Source organism: Mobula birostris, chromosome 2, assembly GCF_030028105.1.
Source record: "Mobula birostris isolate sMobBir1 chromosome 2, sMobBir1.hap1, whole genome shotgun sequence".
In the NCBI taxonomy this organism is placed as follows: Eukaryota; Metazoa; Chordata; class Chondrichthyes; order Myliobatiformes; family Myliobatidae; genus Mobula; species Mobula birostris.
The window spans coordinates 61170650-61191125 of NC_092371.1; the positions used below are offsets into that span (position 1 = coordinate 61170650).

At 39.0% G+C, this 20476-nt stretch overlaps 1 protein-coding gene across 3 annotated transcripts in view; it reads right to left on the minus strand.

The window, feature by feature from the left end:
• The window catches only part of LOC140187024 (receptor-type tyrosine-protein phosphatase T), a 1622799-nt gene that overhangs the window by 894845 nt on the left and 707478 nt on the right, over positions 1 to 20476 (minus strand). For all 3 annotated transcript variants that reach the window (XM_072241892.1, XM_072241901.1, XM_072241888.1), the window contains exons 3-4: positions 9506 to 9777; positions 6894 to 6975 (exon numbers count right to left, since the gene is read on the minus strand). In XM_072241892.1, coding sequence (XP_072097993.1) covers positions 6894 to 6975; positions 9506 to 9777 — 354 coding nt within the window. The remainder of the gene's footprint in view (positions 1 to 6893; positions 6976 to 9505; positions 9778 to 20476) is intronic.

Here is a 20476-nt window from a genome sequence, read left to right on the forward strand (position 1 = left end):
CCCACTCTTGCTCTTCAATATCATTGCATCTGCAATTTTCACCTCTGTTATTGAAATGTAGAGCCAACTGAGCTTATTCTAGCATTGAAATATTTCTGCTCTTCTGAGTTTCATAGAAACAAGAGGATAACTTCTCATATTTCATCAGCCTGTTGAATTTTCCTCTATGGTTGAAAATTTGAAAACTATATGATGCATGTTCTGTAATTTGTGCCTTCTTCAGTGGGATCCTATCTCTAAACGCATCTTTCCTATGGAAATCATGGGGGAGGGGAGGGCAGGGAATTACTCTCTACCTGACTCTCTTGTCCACTCATCCGCTCCACTGATTTCCCTCCTGGCACTTACCTCTCCAAGCGGGACAAATGTTACACCTCCTTGCTCACCATCATTCAGGGTCCTGAACAGTCCTTTCAGGTGAGGCAAGACTTCACCTACAAGTCTGTTGGGATAATCTATCATACCCGGTGCTCCTCTGCATCGGTGAGATCCAACACAGATTAGGCGGTCGCTTGGTCAAGCACCTTTGATCTGTATGCTGCAAGAGACAGGATTTCCCAGTGGTCACCCATTTCAATTCAACTTCCCATTCCCATTTTCACATGACTGTCCATGGCCTCCTCTGCTGCCATGATGAGGCTGAACTCAGGTTGGAGGAGCAACACCTTATATTCCGTCTGGGTAGCCTCCAACCTGATGGCATGAACGTCGATTTCTTTAACTTCTTGTAATTTCTCCCTCCTCGTTCCTTACTCATTCCCCTTCCCCCATCTTCTATTCCTGACTTCTACTCCCTTCTGTAACAATCTCAGCCCAAAATCCAACTGCTTATTTTCTTCCAAGGCCTCACTTGCTGAGTTCCTCCAGCAATCTGTCTGCACTGCTCTAGATTTCCAGAATCTGCTGATCTGTTGTGATTATGAAGTACGTTCTGCCTGGTTGATGAAGTAATCCTAGAGATATCGAGTTAGGATATTGACCTTAAAAGAATGTTGATCCAGACCAAGGATGCTCTAGGTAACTTCAACAAAAGGAAGCCCGTTTTACAAGCCATCACTCTTTTGAGGGTATTGGGTCTCAATCCAAAATGGTCCTCTTAGTCCATGTTACCTTACTCATAAAACAGACACACCAGTCTATTGTTTCATAGCCCAATTTGTCTGAACTCCTCTAAATATAACAATAGTTGTGGTCAAGCCTCCTGCCATCCTGAACAGGCATAAAATGGTGGAGGAACTCAGCAGGCTAAGCAGCATCTATGGAAATTTCAGGCCGAGATCCTTCGACAGGATGAAACATTGACTGTATTTATTTCCACAGATGCTGCCTGGCCTGCTGAGTTTCTCCAGCATTTTGTGTGTGTTGCTTGGATTCCAGCATCTGCAGATTTTCTCAAGTTTGTCATCTTGAATAGGTAGTTCTTTTCTGAAATGTCAGGTAGAATAGAGGGCTATGGGTAACCCTAGGTAATTTCTAAAGTAAGTACATGTTTAGCACAGCATTGTGGGCCAAAAGGCCTGAATTGTGCTGTAGTTCTTCTATGTTTCTCTGTAGAAACTGATACTTTTGGTTAGGTTTTTAAAAATAATTGTTCTTTAGGTATCAGTAATGGTACCAAGACTGCATTTATTGTTCATCTCTTGACTTACCCGTATATAGCAATACAACTGTATTAGAACTGAAGATTTGTTGTGAAATTTATAGCTAGTAATAAAATAATTGCAAACACATGTAGACTGGGTTACGTGGAGTTGCGTCCCTGCAGGATATTAATGATCAAGTTCAGTAGCCTCTACAATCAATTTTGTCTCTTTGACACCAGTCCACCAATGACCTACTGTGATCTACTGTGTTTAGTAAGCATAACATAGTGTGGTGAGATTTAAACTCACACCCTGAAGTGTGGCTAATTTACCAAAACTACCACACTGCACTTCCTGCAATAGAGCATTACTTTCATTGGTTCTTCAAATACCTTAATACTGGCACTTGCAAATTATTTTTTTTTACTGCAGCTAGCTATTTCTCATGCCAACATAGTTTATAAACTGAACTTGTTTCTATCAATAGGTCACACGGTAATTATTTCTAATAATACTGATACATGTGGTCATTCCAATAATTCCTTGTCGTGTCAGCGAGATTTGTCATTTTGTTTCACCTTTGGAAATAACTAGTTGAAATAAGTAGCATGAAAAAATCATTAATTCAAATGCATTGCAAAATGCTATTAAATTTCTTTTTGTCGTATTTTGACCTGTGGAGCCCTTACTGAAGTTACTCGGTTCTTGAGAGATTTCAAAATCTGTGCTCAATCACAGGATTCTTCTCCGCTGTTGAAAAGGCAGCCAGCAGAAAATGTTTTGCATTCTACTACCTACTAAAAATCCTTTCTTTGAATCTACTCTATGAATAGTTATACATTTCTAGTTCAGGCACAAGAATATTTATGCTTTGAACTGACTTTCTTGTGGCCTTGTGGTCTCGGGTCCACCATTCCATTCTCTTTCAACAAGTTCATCAAGGAAGTGAGCTAACATAGTTAGGACGATGATTAGCTGAAGCACCCTTTGGTTATGAGCCTCCAATCTGCTTCTTGGCAAGTTTTTTTTTAAGGGTTTCTTCTTCTGCTCAGTTTCTTGAATCTGCTTCTCTCTCCATAGATGTTGTCTGTCCTGATGAGTGTTCAAGCATCTTTAGTTTTTGTAACTAATTTATAACAAATTGTTGTTCATTATTTGATTGTCAGGATTTACCAATCATGTATATCCAGCATTACTTTAAATTTGATTTTTATATAACCACTTCCAGTATTATTTCTGAGTTCACTTGCTTGTAAACACAGTTAGAAGCAATTGCTGGAGCTTTTAGGTAATAAGGTAGTGATCTAATTTATAGCTAGTACAATAAGAACAGATGTATTTATGCTTGCTTCCATTCATTGCAGTAAGTGCAGTATCAAGTCTTCTGAACCAGCGGAAGTCACTGAAGTGGTAAGGTTAAGCTATGATCAGAGATTCCATCATACTTCGTTGTTTAACAACTTCTCCCAGGATAAAGTAAATGATGTGGGCTTTGAGTATGCAATACCTTAAAACACTGAGGAAAACTCTACATAAAAGGGATAAAAAAGCATCATTTGCTTGTTACATTTACGTCTGTTATTCCTTTCAATCTGAGCAAGTGAATAACCAGCAGCCAACCCTCTGGCACTCTATTTTTAATCCTATATTTAATTGACTTTTTAGCATTAAAATTAGGAATGATTGGTTAACTGCAGCACACAGCTCTTTTGCAAGAGAGAAATGAAATCATTGGCTTTAAAATATCAATGTGGTATTTCAGATTCATGAAGGCAGAGAATACCATGACCGGCCATTATCAGATTACGAATAAGCCTGAGTAACCAAGTCATTACCCCAAAACTAAACTAGAAATAAATAGCCTTTGATTCTCAGGCGGAAAAAAAAGTATACTAAATTCTTTTCATGAGTGAATTTTCAAGCTACACTGAAGTACAAGCAAGGAAATAGCCTCCCCCTTATGCTAGCATATGGCCTGAACTCCTTTGAAGTCAGAGTCTTATTCAGAGGATGCTGGCAGCAGACAGGACAGATGCTGGTTCTGGGAGGATGTGAGTTTTACCACTTCCCTTGCTAAACCAGCTAATTGTAGTGCAGGAAGTGGCTTCAAACAGGCTAGGAGATTTCTTCCATGCCTGCTGCAACTGCACAGTACAGATTTTATTCATTTGGACCTAAAAATTGCAATGGAGGCATCACAACAAAGAAAGGGGCTCAATTTGACATAACTTTAGAAACCACCTCTCTATTTTAGGCGGACATGCTGCTTTCCCACATATTGGTTTGAAATTGCTTCTCCATACTCAAAAGAGTTGGCTGAGATGCCCCATCCCATCTCTCCATCTGCAATTTTCTACTGATTAAGAAATGGACGGCCACCAATTAAAAATCCTTCCTGAAATTGTGTAAATAAGTAAGATAAAATACTTCCTGACTCTAGGTAGTGGTAAACTGTCTGATATATACTGCATCTCTGAGCTAATTAAAGGAAGATAAGTGTTTCTTTTTTACCATGCCCGTTCAGATAAGTACTTCATTAGGTCTAAATAACTGGGCATGCATGCTCAAACATTTCTCTTCATGTAGACAGTGTCATTATTTATTTAAAGCAATAGATTTTTTTTGCCTCCTACTGTGGAGAATGTCTGCGGATGATTAGCTAGGTTCTTAAAATGTTTGCTTTCCTTCTTGACCATCAGTGACACTGATTACAAATGCTTATTTTTGGTTTTTGTCTGTGCTCCATTTACTCCTATATCTCTAATCATGGAAACTCATTCTCATCTGCAAATGGCTTTCCACCAGAAATAATTCTTGCTCTTATTAGATCCTGTGAAGGAAACTATTTATTTTCGGCTAAATTCTCAACATCTGTTGAATAAGAATAATGTGCTTTTATTGACTTCTCAAGTCAACAACATTGACTTCTCAAACTTCCGTTAATGCCCCACCTCCCCCTCGTACCCGATCCATTATTTATTTATATACACGCATTCTTTTTCTCTCTCTCTCTCCTTTTTCTCCCTCTGTCCCTCTCACTATACCCCTTGCCCATCCTCTGGGATTTCACCCCCCTCCCCCTTTTCCTTCCCCTGGACCTCCTGTCCCATGATCCTCTCATATCACTTTTGCCAATTAACTGTCCAGCTCTTGGCTCCATCCCGCCCCCTCCTGTCTTCTCCTATCATTTTGGATCTCCCCCTCCCCCTCCCACTTTCAAATCTCTTACTAGCTCTTCTTTCAGTTAGTCCTGACGAAGGGTCTCGGCCCGAAACATCGACTGTACCTCTTCCTAAAGATGCTGCCTGGCCTGCTGCGTTCACCAGCAACTTTGATGTGTGTTACTTGAGTTTCCAGCATCTGCAGATTTCCTCGTGTTAGTGTTTTTTTATATAACTTTCAATATAAGGTTTTCATCAGCGATAAGAAGAAGTGCCTGCCAGACTCCACTCAGGTTATCAGGAATTCTACTAGCCATCGATTACTTGCACAGATAGATTTTCTGCATGAGACTCTACCGAGGAGGCACCCTTGACAATGAGATTTCCACGGAGACACTTTGCAAGCAGTTTATAGTCTTGATTCTTCTGGATCAGGAACAGCAACATTTAATGGTGATTAGTAAAACAAAATCTCCGGAGAATGATTCCAATGCAAAATGATCTCATATAAAAGCCTCGGATGTTTGATTGCTAAAGTATTTGGGAAGGAATTGATACATGGTGCAATAATCCAGAATAGCTTTCACCCTGTGTTATACAACATATTGTCCTAATGAAGCCAATTGAATTGACTGTCAAACAGAGATTATGTGGGACAAGACAGTTGTTTGATAATTCCTATATCTCATTTTGATGATAAATTTAAGTTCTCTGGGTATGATATTTACAAGGTCAGCGTTTGTTCTGGATGAAAACCTTCCACCTTATTATTGAAATATATTTGAACTATTGAATCAACTTCTTTAAAATTTGCTGTACATACATAAATTAAAATCATAACTTTTGATATTTCATTATAACCTTAAGACATTAGAACTATATATATCCAAACTTTTTTTTTTATTTGTTCTCTTGTCTTTCAGTCATTTGAAAACACAAATTTCCTATAACCAAATTCACAGTGCATTCCTCATTAAGTTGGTATAAATAAAAATGCAGCTACAAAGAAGGCAAGACAGTGACTATAATTCATTAGGAGTTTGAAGAGATTTGGTTTGTCATCCAAAACACTGGGAAACTTCTATAGATGTGCTGTGGAGAGCATTCTGACAGGCTGCATCACCGTCTGGTATGGGGGTGGGGGAGTGTTACTGCATAGGACCGAAAGAAGCTCCAGAAAGTTGTAATATTAGTCAGCTCCATCTTGGGAACTAGCCTCCATAGTATCCAACACATCTTCAAGGAGCAGTGCGACATCCATTATTAAGCATGCACATCACCCAGGGCATGCCCTCTTCTCATTGCTACCATCAGGAAGGACATACAGAAGCCTGAAGGCACATATTCAGCGATTCAAGAACAGATTCTTCCCTCTGCCATCTGATTTCTAAATGGATACTTAACCCATGAACACTACCTGACTTTTCAAAATATATATAACTTCTGCTTTATGCTATTTTTAATCTATTCAATATACATATATCATATATACTTAATGAAATTGATTTACTTATGTTTTTTTTCCTTTCTATATAATCATCTACTTCATTGTACTTGTGCTGCTAAGTTAACAAATTTTGCAACACATTCCAGTGACAACAAACCTGATTCTGATTCTGAAATGAATAATCGAGGTATTTTTGCTTATTTCTCTGTTTAGTGCCCCGTGACATCAATTTTTTAAGCTACCACAGGCTGTTCACAGACTGGACAGCATTTGATGCAAGTTCTGCTGGAACATATTTATTCTCAGCATGATGTGAAGAGAATCATTAAAAGATCCCTGGGTAGAAATATTCTCTTACATCCTAACAATTAAAGAACACTATACTACTCGCATCATGTTGTTTATCCTTTATCTGTTTTTTTCTTTGATCCTCATTGCAATGTTTCATATCAAATCCCCCTTTCTGCCCATATATACATTATTCCAGCAAACTGAAGTGATGTTCAGGATAGTAAATTGCTGAATTCTATCTAGTACAGAGATCTATTCACCTATTGTCTTCAGTGGGTTCTTCTACTCTGCATAGATTCCTTTTACTAAGATCCTCAATAATGTTGAAAGTGATTCTCATACATTTTAGACTTTAGCTACTTTTTATCCTATCAGAATGTATTTTAAAATAAAGATAGCTTCAGTACTTACTGCAAGGATGAGCAAGTACTCTAACTTCATCGATGGCAATGTATCCAGGATGGCCTTTCGAAGCAACTGATTCAAATATAACCTGAAATGAAAAAGAGAGTGTAGTGATAACTAAATTAACATCAGTCCTTAATATGAAATAAAACTATGTGGCTCAGATTGGTTAAGGTCGTAGTTCCATCTGAACTGTTACATGAGTATATCATTGAAGCTCTTATAGGAAGCTATTTTGGTTTTGTAAATGTTTACTATGATGGCTTTGTTTGTACTTTCTTTCCTCCTACAGAAATTATCTGCACTTGATTACTGGAGCAGCAACATGGGTAAACTTGGAAATATTAAACAGTAAATAGTCAATTACCTTCCCTTTTCCCAACCCCCTGCTTCCACTGAAGCTCCCTCCACCCCCACAATACCCAACCTCTCCCATCGCACCCTCCAAACCCCAATTAATTTGTTTATGAATGTAACACCCTGGTAAAGGTTTCACTGCTGACGAAATGGTCTTTCTGTAGAAGCATTGTTTGTGTTATGGTTAGCGATAACAGGTGCTTTGGAATGCAAGTCATCCAATCCGGGGAGTGTTTTTTTTTGTGTGCCTGACACCGGTGTGAGCAGGACCTTTAGTTCGGCAGGAGATGAAGAGAGAAGATGCTGGAGAGAACCAGTCATAGGGTTCAACCCGGTGAGGACTGTGATTCGATGGAGCAAGATGCAGAAGTCTACTGAGGATCAGTAAATATGACTTTTAGAAGAGTTGAGCTCCAACCACATTTGACAGTTAAATTATACTGGGCCCGTTTTGTTTTTTTGCTTACTTTTCTTTACTAATCCTTTAGTGAAATTAAGATTCATAAATATAATTGCTGTAATCATATGCAGTGTGTTATTTCTTTGAACCAAGTTGTAACAGGGTAGCCAATTACACAGCGTTCACTCAAACCGGGGTTTGGGTTGGCGAGACATCCTGATCTCATGGATTGAGCGGGACCTGAGTGTGTATTCCCTAGACTTACACAGTCCAAGGAAACCAGGGTTTCATAAATAACCTAATTCTAATTTTAAACTCATTTTTTTTTTCTTGATTCCCCAGTATAAGAAAGAGTAGCTTTGTATCTACCCGACTGAATCTCCATATCATGCTAGAGAACATGGTCAAACCCACAGGATTACAAGCTTGCTTATGCAAGCCCTCATAAACTAACCCATAAAACCTAGTATTATTGATGAATGTGCTATACTCATCTAACACCATAGACTCATCATTAGATTGGATTAAAAAACTCAGCTGACATTATCATACTTTCAGTAGTAACAATCTGTAATCAATGAACATTAATTCAAAATCATTACCACAAGAAAGTTTGGTGAAGGCATATACCTCAAATAACAGAATGCTGTTAGGATATAGGGGCAGCCTTCCCAAAACAGCATATTACCTTTAACTAGGAAAATGAATAAAGATCTGTGATCTGATTGGACTCGGAATACTTCTTCAAAGAGGATAAAACTTCTCATAAAAATGATTGCAGTTGGATGATCATTTCCAAAAAATCATAAAATTAAAAAATTGACATCACTTCCCAACTTCATTTTTTTGGGCATCTAATTACTTTAATACTGGATAACCACCAATGCACAGTTCAATGGATAACGTTTACAGGAATCCAGGGGGTGCACAGAGATAGGACTTCGCACTGATCAGCAGAATTGTAATGGAAAGAACACTGGCAGCATTGAATTCTGCCACTACACTGATGAGGTGCTTGGTCTTGTGCCATTCCCATTCGAACTCTCATCTAAGATGTGCCCTTCTGGCTTATGAAATCCTTCAGTTACTGGTAGTCTCCAACCTGATGGCATGAAATCATTTCCTCCAACTTCCTGTAATTCTTCCCCCACCCCTCAATTCCCCAACTTTGGCATCTTACCTCTTCTCCTCACCTGCCTATCATTCCCCTTTCTCCCATGGTCTACCTCCCCTCCCCATAAGATTCCTTCTTCCCCAGCCCTTTACCTTTCCTACCTACCACCTCTCAGCTTCTTACTTCATCCCTCTCCCTCTCCCTAATCCACCTGGCTTCACCTATCACCTTCTAGCTTGTCCTCCTTCCCCACCTTCATATTCTGCCACCTTCCTCCTTTATTTCCAGTCCTGATGAAGGGTCTCAGCCCAAAACATCGACTGTTTATTTTTTTTTTTACATAGATGCCTGACCAGTTGCATTCCTCCAACATTTTCTGTGTGTTACCTTAGTTACTGGTATTGTTCTGGCAAAATTTAATTATGACTGTCTCCAATAAAGTAAAGTGAACTTTGGTTTGAACTAATCTTCATTTAATTGCTTATATTCCCTTAATGCTCAACTACAACTTAATTGAAGCCTGTTTTGTGCTTGTTTGAGCCAATTATTGGAAATAAGATTGATGACAGAAATGGCTCCTCATCTATTTTTCAACTGGTCTTCAGGAAGTTAAGCTTGCATCCAATATACTATAAAAGATGAAGCTGAGAACTCAACATTGCTAACAACTGATTCTGCACACATGCACTCAATAACCTAATCTATTGATACATTACAATTACTCTCATAAATCTTCTATAACATTACCTGGTAGAAGTTTGGCCAAAATGTACTGATAGCCAGCTCTGTCTTAATCCATCCTTCAGTAACTATACCAGACACATTCCAGACAGGGTTTCCTTGAGGTCCTCCATTAACTTTCACATAGACATTCAAGGCACCTGGACTGGATCGATCCTTGCTTGACAGAAAATAGTGAAAGTCAATGCAGTGTGTGTCATTCTCTTTTAGTATGGGCAACATCAGATGAGCCTTCTGTCCTGATATTCGTCCGGAGCTGTTAACCAGCATAAAGGTCCCTAAAAGAAGTAAAAAGTAATTTCAGAATAAAAATGGAATAATGAAGTTCACTCCTCAGTACCTATTGACCTGATTTTATTTGATTTTGTTAGACAAACATAGAAAATGAAGATCGCAAATGATGAGATCACAACTGACACCATAATTGTTTCACATTGACTTCTGAGTAATAATTTTCCCATTTCTTGGTTATATAAGTTTTTATACAAAGCAGATTCCAAATATAATAGAAAATTCAATCAAGTTTTGATTAATATGCTTTAAATGCTTCCCTCCACGAGTGTGCATGAAATAGCTATAGTTCCAAAAGAATAATATGATAAATTTTTCCATCCTGCAGATTCAGATTTAAATTCTTTGGTGTTATCATTTCAGAGGATCTGTCCTGGGCCCAGTAAGTAAGTGCAATTACAAAGCAAGCACAGCATTGCCTCAACTTCCTTAGGTGTTTGTGAAGATTTTGCATTGACATCTAAAACTTTGACAAATTTCCATAGATGTGTGGTGGAGAATAGAAATCCCACAAAAAGTAATGGATATGGCCAGGTCCATCACGGGTAAAGCCCTCCCCTCACTTGAGCATATCTACATGGAGTGTTGTCGCAGAAAAGCAGCATCTATCATCAGCGAACCCCATGCTTTCTTCTCACTGCTGCCATCAGGAAGGAGGTACAGAAGCCTCAGAACTCACACCACCAGGTTCAGGAACAGTTATTGCCCCTCAACCATCTGTCTCTTGAACAAAATGGGATAACTTCACATGCCCAACCACTAAAATGTTCCCACAACCCATGGACTCACCTTCAATGACTCTTCATCTCATGTTCTTGATATTTATTGTCTATTTATTTAAAATTATTGCTTCTTTCATTTTGGACCTTTATTACAGTTATTATTCTATCATGAATTTATTGACTATGCCCACAAGAAAATATATCACAGGTTTCATATGGTGACATATATGTACTTTGATAATAAATACTCTTTGACTTCAGACTCATGCTTTGAACGGCCATAGAACAACTTAAGTCCAATTGTTTGAAAATCTATGTGTAATTCCCTGGTTAGGATTTTTACTGCTAAGGCTGCGGGATATTTCATGTAGTAGATTTTTGTGAAAGCGGCGTGTGCTGCTGGCAGAATATTTTGCTTTCGGCTAAAGATAAAAAGGGCCGTGATGTTCAAATTGGAAAGCCAATCAGGATGGTGGAATTGGGAGAAGGTTCTAGAGACAGCTGGATAGAGAAAGATATGTGATGGACACAGGTGGGGCTCATGGTTTTTTGTTGGGAGACGAGAAGAGAAGATTGGGAGAGATGGCTGTAGGATTCAATCCAATGGGAAGATGCAATTGCTAGGAGTGCTTCACATGATGGAGTCCAAGATGGGAAGTTCTACAGGTGACTGGTGACGAGAATTCAGTGCCGTGAGTAATGGTCATACCCAGCTTTTGAACAATACGAGCTCCAATGGGATGTGCATATTTAGACTGGTTTAATTGTAATGGGTCCTTTCATTTTTTTCTCTTTACTTTCTTTTTTTCTCTTAACAGTTTGATAAAGCTGAAATTACTAAATACACTTCCTTTACAATTGTATGGGGTGTACGATCTCTTATTTCTTGCTAACTGCTAATTGTGTATGGGCAGTGTTTACAGTAACATTCACTAACTCAGGGTACCATAAATCGAAATATCCCAACTTTCCTGCTTGGTTGAACCCCAAATCATACTTACCCTAAACGTATATTGCTTAAGAAAGGTGACCTTCTCACCACTGAGCCAGCTAACTACGCAAGTTTGCATACAAGCTTGATGAGGGGGTTACAACATTCATTTTCTTTCATTAGCAAGTAGATAACAGTATATTTTTAAGCTGCCTGTGATGCCGATGCATCTTATAGCCTCCTCTAATAGTATCTATTCATTTCCATCATCTTTATATCATCCAAGTAAGATTATACATATTCCCTTATGTCAGTTTGGACAGTGAAGGCTTGTTTCCAATTGATATCTATCGTGACAACGTCAGTTCACTAATGTACTGAGAAACCTCAGCATAAATAAAAGGCAAATGGATAGATACAGGATAGGTATATTCTCAATAATTCATGTATTTTGCATTTGTTTAAAACCTATAATTTATATTTAAATCATGTACGTGATGTGCAAATATTATTGAGACAAATACTTCTGAGATTTCATACAATGATTTCTCTCACATTCTAATGTAAAGAACACTATTTATTTTGCCCATTTATTTTGTATAAGGATTTTTCATTCAAGAAACATACTTCAGGAGAAATACATTTTCAGTTATGTATGACATGTTTTCTAAGCTTTCCAGAAAATATGTCAACTTGCAGTATTCATTTCACTTTAATAATAGCCTTACAAGCAGGGTCAATATGAATGAATATTTAAGTGGTACAATTTTCTCTTATCAACCTCCCCATTGCCTTTGTTGATTAATGCCATTAATAAACTACCATCAGAACCATGTAATGAAATCTCAAATCCAAGACCAGGTTAATTGTATTCTAGCTTTCTCATTATTGAGTAAATTATACCATGCATTCTGAATAAATCTTTGAAATAATAAACAAAAAAAATTCAGTCATTAACACAGCAGGTAGAGTTTTTAATTACACCTGCTGATAGAAATCTGTTCATCTTTTTCAAATGATGAGAGTTGGTGGAAAAGTAGTGGGTCTAATTTTGCTTTGGATGTCTAGAAGCACCTTTTGGGAAATAATGAAGTTGCCATCAGCATGTTAATACAGCATGTTCATAGCATTATGGAAATTGTAACACATAACAGGAGAGTATTCAGCTTAATCCATATTCAGCCCCTCAAATGGAGCTGCATTTCACTTTAAATCTTGTGCTAAATTAATTAAATTGCTATACAACTACACATTAATGTTCAAATTCAAATAGACCAAATTCTACATTCTGAGAAATAGTTGCTCTGTACTTTATTATTTTTCTGATATTAATTACATAGGAAATAATATTGCTGCAAAGTCTGCTCAGATTAAGACTAACTATTAAATTATTCTTACCTAAAGAAAATAGATTTAGTGGTCAAAAGAAGTGTTAACTTAGTGAGGCTATCATTGGTGCAAACTATCTCATTGACACATCTTCCATTGTGTTCTGTGGCACCACTGCAAACAAAGATGTGATGCTGCAGTAAGCTGGAATCAGAATCAGGTTTAATATCACCGGCATATGTCCTGAAATTTGTCAACTTTGCAGCAGCAGTACAATAAAATACATGATAAATAAATATGGAGAAAAAAAACTAAGTTATATTATATGTATGTATACGTCTACTAAATAGATAAGTTAAACAAGTAGAGCAAAAAAACAGAAATAAAAAACTAGTAAGGGAGTGTTCACGGGTTTAATGTCCATTTAGGAATCGGATGGCAGAGGGAAAGAAGCTGTTCCAGAATTGCAGTGTGTGTTCCTTCAGGCTTCTGTACCTCCTACCTGATGGTAACTGTATAAAGAGGGCATGTCCTGGGAGCTGGGAACCTTAATGGTGGATGCTGCTTTCCTAAGGCACCGCTCCTAGAAGATGTCTTGGATTCTACAGAGGCTAGTACCCCTAAAGGAGCTGACTAATTTTACAAGTTTCTGCAAATTACTTTGATCTTGTTCATTAGTCCCCCCCCTCAAACCAAATGGTGATGCAGCCAGTCAGAATGCTCTCATGACAATTTGTAGACGTTATTGAGTGCTTTAGTTGACAAACCAAATTTCTTCAAACTCTGAATGACATATTGATGCTGGAGAACTTACTATCGGTATAACCTGTAGCCTTGTGCCCAAGAAATCTTTACCGACTGACTGAAGCTGAATAGGGGCACCTTAAAGAATGAGAGCAGGGTCGGGAAGTGGATTGGTTTATGAAAGCAGCTTGAAGAATTCAGCACCCAGAAAAAGCATATCTTGGAATCCAGTACCAAATACTCTGAACCACAACAATACATGATGTACACCAAATACAATAGGTTTGTCTTTACAATAACTCTGAAAATTAGTGATAAGAGTCTTGCCACACCCAGTTAAGAGATGATGTTGATAATTCAAGTAAGCAGTAGGAGGAAGAATTACCAAGTACTTTGCCATCCTTCATTAATGGTGGGACATAATAATGACTTTTATTCAGCTATCGTACTGGAACAAAGTTTCCAGACATTGAGCTCAGAGGAATTTCCAGAGCAAACTGATGTCTAAGTTCTTTTCTATTAATGTTTAACATGCTAGAACGACACTTTGTTGTTTGTTCTGCTTATTTCAGTGCAGAGTATTAATACTTTTGTACATTCTTCCAGGACAGTAAGTCCAGCCCAGCAATCTACGTGTGCTGCTTGATGCAGTTCTTGCAGCAGAATGTGTGATGAGTGAAAAGAAATCATTCAAAACAGTTGAATGGATAATTCTACATGGATATGACCTAAGGTTCAACATCAAATCAGTTCAAGATATATAACATGAAATAATGGTAATGAATAAAGTTTATGGTCCTTGATAGTGACCAGCTTCAGAGCTTACAACCAATGTATCAGAGCTAGCTACTCCCAACAGACAAGCAATCCTGTGTGATGACAGCATTCTGCTGATAAAGCAAAGGTTTTCCAGGCACATCCTATTGAAAACAAAATGAAATAACTACAAGTCAGCCATATGCTGCTTGATCAGTTGCAAGGCATTATTATGAATTGTTTTATGATCAGCATAAGATGTAAAAGCATAAGATCATGGAAAAGGATAGAATCAGGGAGGACAGGAAAATTTTTAATTGGGAAGGGCAAATTATGAGGCTGTAAGGCTAGAACTTGCGGGTGTGAATTGGGATGATGTTTTTGCAGGGAAGTGTACTATGGACATGTGGTCGATGTTTAGAGATCTCCTGCAGGATGTTAGGGATAAATTTGTCCCAGTAAGGAAGATAAAGAATGGTAGGGTGAAGGAACCATGGGTGACAAGTGAGGTGGAAAATCTAGTCAGGTGGAAGAAGGCAGCATACATGAGGTTTAGGAAGCAAGGATCAAATGGGTCTATTGAGGAATATAGGGAAGTAAGAAAGGAGCTTAAGGAGGCACTGAGAAGAGCAAGAAGGGGGCATGAGAAGGACCTGGCAAGTAGGTAAAGAAAAACCCCAAGGCATTCTTCAATTATGTGAAGAACAAAAAGATGACAGGAGTGAAGGTAGGACCGATTAGAGATAAAAGTGGGAAGATGTGCCTGGAGGCAGTGGAAGTGAGTAAGGTCCTCAATGAATACTTCTCTACGGTATTCACCAATGAGAGGGAACTTGATGACAGTGAGGACAATAAGAGTGAGGTTGATGTTCTGGAGCATGTTGATATTAAGGGAGAGGAGGTGTTGGAGTTATTAAAATACAGTAGGATGGTTAAGTTCCCGGGGCCTGACGGAATGTTCCCCAGGCTGCTTCATGAGGCAAGGGAAGAGATTGCTGAGCCTCTGGCTAGGATCTTTATGTCCTCGTTGTCTACGGGAATGGTACCGGAGGAATGTTGCCCCTTGTTCAAAAAAGGTAGTAGGGATAGTCCAGGTAATTATAGACCAGTGAGCCTTACGTCTGTGGTGGGAAAGCTGTTGGAAAAGATTCTTAGAGATAGGATCTATGGGCACTTAGAGAATCATGATCTGATCAGGGACAGTTAGCATGGCTTTGTGAAGGGCAGATCGTGTCTAACAAGCCTGATAGAGTTCTTTGAGAAGGTGACCAGGCATATAGATGAGGGTAGTGCAGTGGATGTGATAGTAAGGCATTTGACAAGGTTCCACACGGTAGGCTTATTCAGAAAGTCAGAAGGCATGGGATCCAGGGAAGTTTGGCCAGGTGGATTCAGAATTGGCTTGCCTGCAGAAGGCAAAGGGTCGTGGTGGAAGGAGTACATTCGGATTGGAGAGTTGTGACTAGTGGTGTCCCACAAGGATCGGTTCTGGGACCTCTACTTTTCGTGATTTTTATTAACGACCTGGATGAGGAGGTAGAAGGGTGGGTTGGCAAGTTTGCAGACGACACAAAGGTTGGTGGTATTGTAGATAGTGTAGAGGATTGTAGAAGATTGCAGAGAGACATTGATAGGTTGCAGAAGTGGGCTGAGAAGTGGCAGATGGAGTTCAACCTGGACAAATGTGAGGTGGTACACTTTGGAAGGACAAACTCCAAGGCAGAGTACAAAGTAAATGGCAGGATACTTGGTAGTGTGCAGGAGCAGAGGGATCTGGGGGTACATGTCCACAGATCCCCGAAAGTTGCCTCACAGGTAGATAGGGTAGTTAAGAAAGCATATGGGGTGTTAGCTTTCATAAGTCGAGGGATAGAGTTTAAGAGTCGCGATGTAATGATGCAGCTCTGTAAAACTCTGGTTAGGCCACACTTGGAGTACTGTGTCCTGTTCTGGTCACCTCATTATAGGAAGAATCTGGAAGCATTGGAAAGGGTACAGAGGAGATTTACCAGGGTACTGCCTGCTTTAGAGAGTATGGATTATGATCAGAGATTAAGGGAGCTAGGGCTTTACTCTTTGGAGAGAAGGAGGATGAGATGAGACATGATAGAGGTATACAAGATATTAAGAGGAATAAATAGAGTGGATAGCCAGTGCCTCTTCCCCAGGGCACCACTGCTCAATACAAAAGGACATGGCTTTAAGGTAAGGGTTTGGGAAGTTCAAGGGGGATATTAGAGGAAGGTTTCTTACTCAGAGAGTAGTTGGTGCGTGGAATACACTGCCTGAGTCAGTGGTGAAGGCAGATACACTAGTAAAATTTAAGAGACTACTGGGCAGGTATATGGAGGAATTTAAGGTGGGGAGGGGTAATATGGGAGCCAGGATTTGAGGGTCGGCACAACAATGTGGGCTGAAGGGCCTGTACTGTGCTGTACTATTCTATTCTATATTCTGTCGTAACAAAGAGCATATATCCTAAAATGTTGTTCCCATAAAGTTGGAAAAACACCCTTTGCACAGATGAAAATCATGTCAATGCAGCATGAAGTGATTTTGCACGGTTCTGAGAGGTAACAATAATCACTAATATACTCTGGCTGTAGTGCATACTCCTTCAAGAGGGCCACTACATTGCTGTGGTTTGGGGGCTTGTGTGTCTCAATGACCTAGGGAGCTATGTTGGCTGGAGTCAAGGCTTTATGCTTTAGCTCTTGGTAGGATCAACAATGCCAAGCAGGTCAAACGGTAGAGGCCAGACTAAGAGTAGTCCACCGGTCCTCCAGTTTCAGGTTTCAGCTCAAGGCTAACAACCCTGACTGCTGAAACAAAATTGTTACGGAAATAGCATTGAAGAATCCTTCTGCATCTGAGTGTGATGGTGTTCCTGAGTCTCCATCTGGGACTTACATGACTGACAAGTAATGAAAACCAAGAAGAAGCTACTGACATGATGAAAGAAGGCCCGAGCACACAGGAGATGGAGGAGCTTCACTCCTGCCCAAAAGCCTGTGGTGTAACGGGCAATAAGTAAGTAAGTAAGTAATGCATACTATTTACAGGATACACTGTACCAACTTGAACACAGACTTAACATTCATTTAGAAGCAGATTGGAAATTCTACAATTGACCCTTCAGGTTCCCTTCCGGTGATATATTATCCTGACTTGAGATTTACCACACTTCATTGTTCACATATGCCTCAGGCAAGTATTTACTGTAGCAAGGCTGAAGGGGTTCAGAAAAAAGGTTCTCTGCCGCATTTATATGGCAACAAGGATGTAGGCAATAATTGCTTGTTCCAGCAAAATGGATGTATGCCACCAAAGAAGATGAAGAAAACTTTTCTATCACCTTTCTTGAATTTTGTTTATTGTTGATAACTGGCTTTCTGTTGTTTATCAGTGTTTTCAGATAATGCATAAAGCATTGCTTTGGAGTGATAACTGTTGGACAATCTACTGTAATTTTGTAGACCTTTTCATGAATATAATCAAACTGAGCTCAACTACCTCAGTCTCAAGAATATAAATATATTTACATGGATCAACTTTTATTTAGAAAAGTTCCTTAATTTGGCTGCATAGATTCATAAGAAAAATACAGCACAAAACAGGCCATTTTGGCCCATCTAGTCCATGCCAAACCATTAAACTGTCTAGTCGCATCAACCTGCACTGGGACATACCCCTCCCATCCACCTTTCTATTCAAACTTCTCTTAAACATTGAAACCAAGCTTTCATGCACCACTTGTGCTAGCACTATGATCAATAGATGCAAAATGTTCCCCTACACAAACTTCTGACACTTGCCCAGTCTCATTCCATAATAGCAGATCAAGTATCACACACTCTCTCAATATGGCTTCTATGTGCCGACTAAGGAATGTTTCCTGAACGTATTTGACAAACCCTATCCTGTCCAGTCCTTTTACAATATGGGAGTCCCAGTCAATATGTAGAAAGTTAAAATCACTTACCATAATAACTTAGGTTTCTTGCAACAGTCTGTGAAATTTCTACAAATTTGTTGGGTAATCTACAATATAGCCCCATTAACATGGTCATATCATTCTTATTCCTCAATTTCAGTCATAAACCATATAACCATATAACAATTACAGCACGGAAACAGGCCATCTCGTCCCTTCTAGTCCAGGCCGAACTCTTACCCTCACCGAGACCCACTGACCTGCACTCAGCCCATAACCCTCCATTCCTTTCCTGTCCATATAGCTATCCAATTTAATTTTAAATGACAACATCGACCTGCCTCAATCACTTCTGCTATAAAGAAGTTCCCCCTCATGTTACTCCTAAACTTTTGCCCTTTAACTCTCAACTCATGACCTCTTGTCTGAATCTCCCCCACTCTCAATGGAAAGCTTTACTAGATGAATTCTCCAGTCTGTCCTGACTGAGAATTGCCGTGACATTTTTTCCTGACTAGTAATGCCACCCCTCACCCTTTAATCCCTCCTGCTCTGTCATGATTAAATCAACAGAACCCCGGAATATTGAGCTGTCAGTCTTGCCCCTCCTCCAACCAATGGCTAAATATCATAACACCTTGTGTTGATCCATGCCCTGAGCTCATCTGCCTCTCCTACAGTATTTCTTGCACTGAAATATACTCAGCTCACTATATCAGTCGCACCATGCTCAACCTTTTAATCTCGACTTTGTATACTATAGGCTTTCTTATTATATTAATTGTATATTATACGTATATTATATCTTTCACCACAACCACCTCATTAACTGTTCTGGCACTCTGGCTCCTATCCCTTTCTGGACCTCTAGTTTAAACTCCCTTCTCCATATGGCACCAGCAAACATTCCCACTCCAGTTCAGGTGCAAGCCATCTCTTCTATACAGGTCCCACCTTCCTTGGAAGAGAGAGCAGTGGTTCATCTGCCTGATACTGTCCCTCCTACTGCAACTCCTTGATTCAGATTCACTGCTAAGTACAAACTAATCTTTTGACAAGATTTGAACTTCACTTGAAGTGGATACAAAAGTCAAGTGAGGACCTAAGAAAATTTTGATACTAACACCAATTAAACTGTTACAGAATATAGACTTTGGGATTGAAGCTGTGCAATGAATTGAATTTGGGAACAGTTAACAGTAGAAACCAAGGAGTAAATGAATCTCAGGGTAGCATATGGTAATATACGGTGCTATACAGAAGTCTTAGGCACATATATATAGCGAGGGTACCTAAGACATTTGCATAGTATTCTAAGCTGTTTCATATATCATTTCCTGTGTGGGTTAATTTTGATTTGATTTGAAGCACACCGTAGAAAGTCATCCATCACCATCCTTTCTTTATTTGCCCTTGAAACAGCAATATCTGTTCGTCTTAAGTTTTTTGTTAACATTGGTGACCAGTTAGTAGATACAGTCCTATGCAAAAGTCTTGGCATTCTAGCTATATATACAGGTATGTGCCTAAGACCTTTGCATAGTACTGTATAGGTACTTTGATAACAAATTTACATTGAACTTTGATCTTTGAAGGATTAATATACTGCAAAATCCCATTAATGGAATTCACTTTCAAGGACCGCAATGGTAACAGATTAGTCTACTTCAGTGTGTTGGATGGGATTATTGCTATGTTTTATTACAGGAATAGACCAATAAAGTTAAGTTAAGGCATGATATTCATTGCTTTTTGACACAGAAATGAGGTCTGTGTCAACAGAGCAACAATAAAGAGAAAGCCTTTTGCAAAATTGAATCAAAGACAGAAAAGGCATATGCACAACATAGCAGCTTCTTCAATAAAAAATCTCCAGAGTATATTCAGGCTTCAATTTTAAATGTTTTTGGTTTCTCATCTATGATTTTTCTGTAGTACAGAAACCAATACCTGACAATAGCTTTTCCCTCAACTCCTTATCTCTGCAATCATCTATGCATTTTAGTTCTCTTTTATCCATTAATTAACTTGAACTTAGCATAATTTCTTGGGGGCCTGCTCAGCCAGAATGACCTATGGATGTGCTTTGAAATCCCAGTCTGTACCATCTGTGGCCATGTTATTCCTCCTTAGGAATAAACTGTTTTGGTTACCGGTTGTGCATGACTTTAATGTCAACAGCTTGATTCTCTTCCAGCTGCTGTAAACTACGGACAAATCAATACAGTTTAAGTGGAAAATTGGAAAATTTGGAAGCAGATTGATGTAGA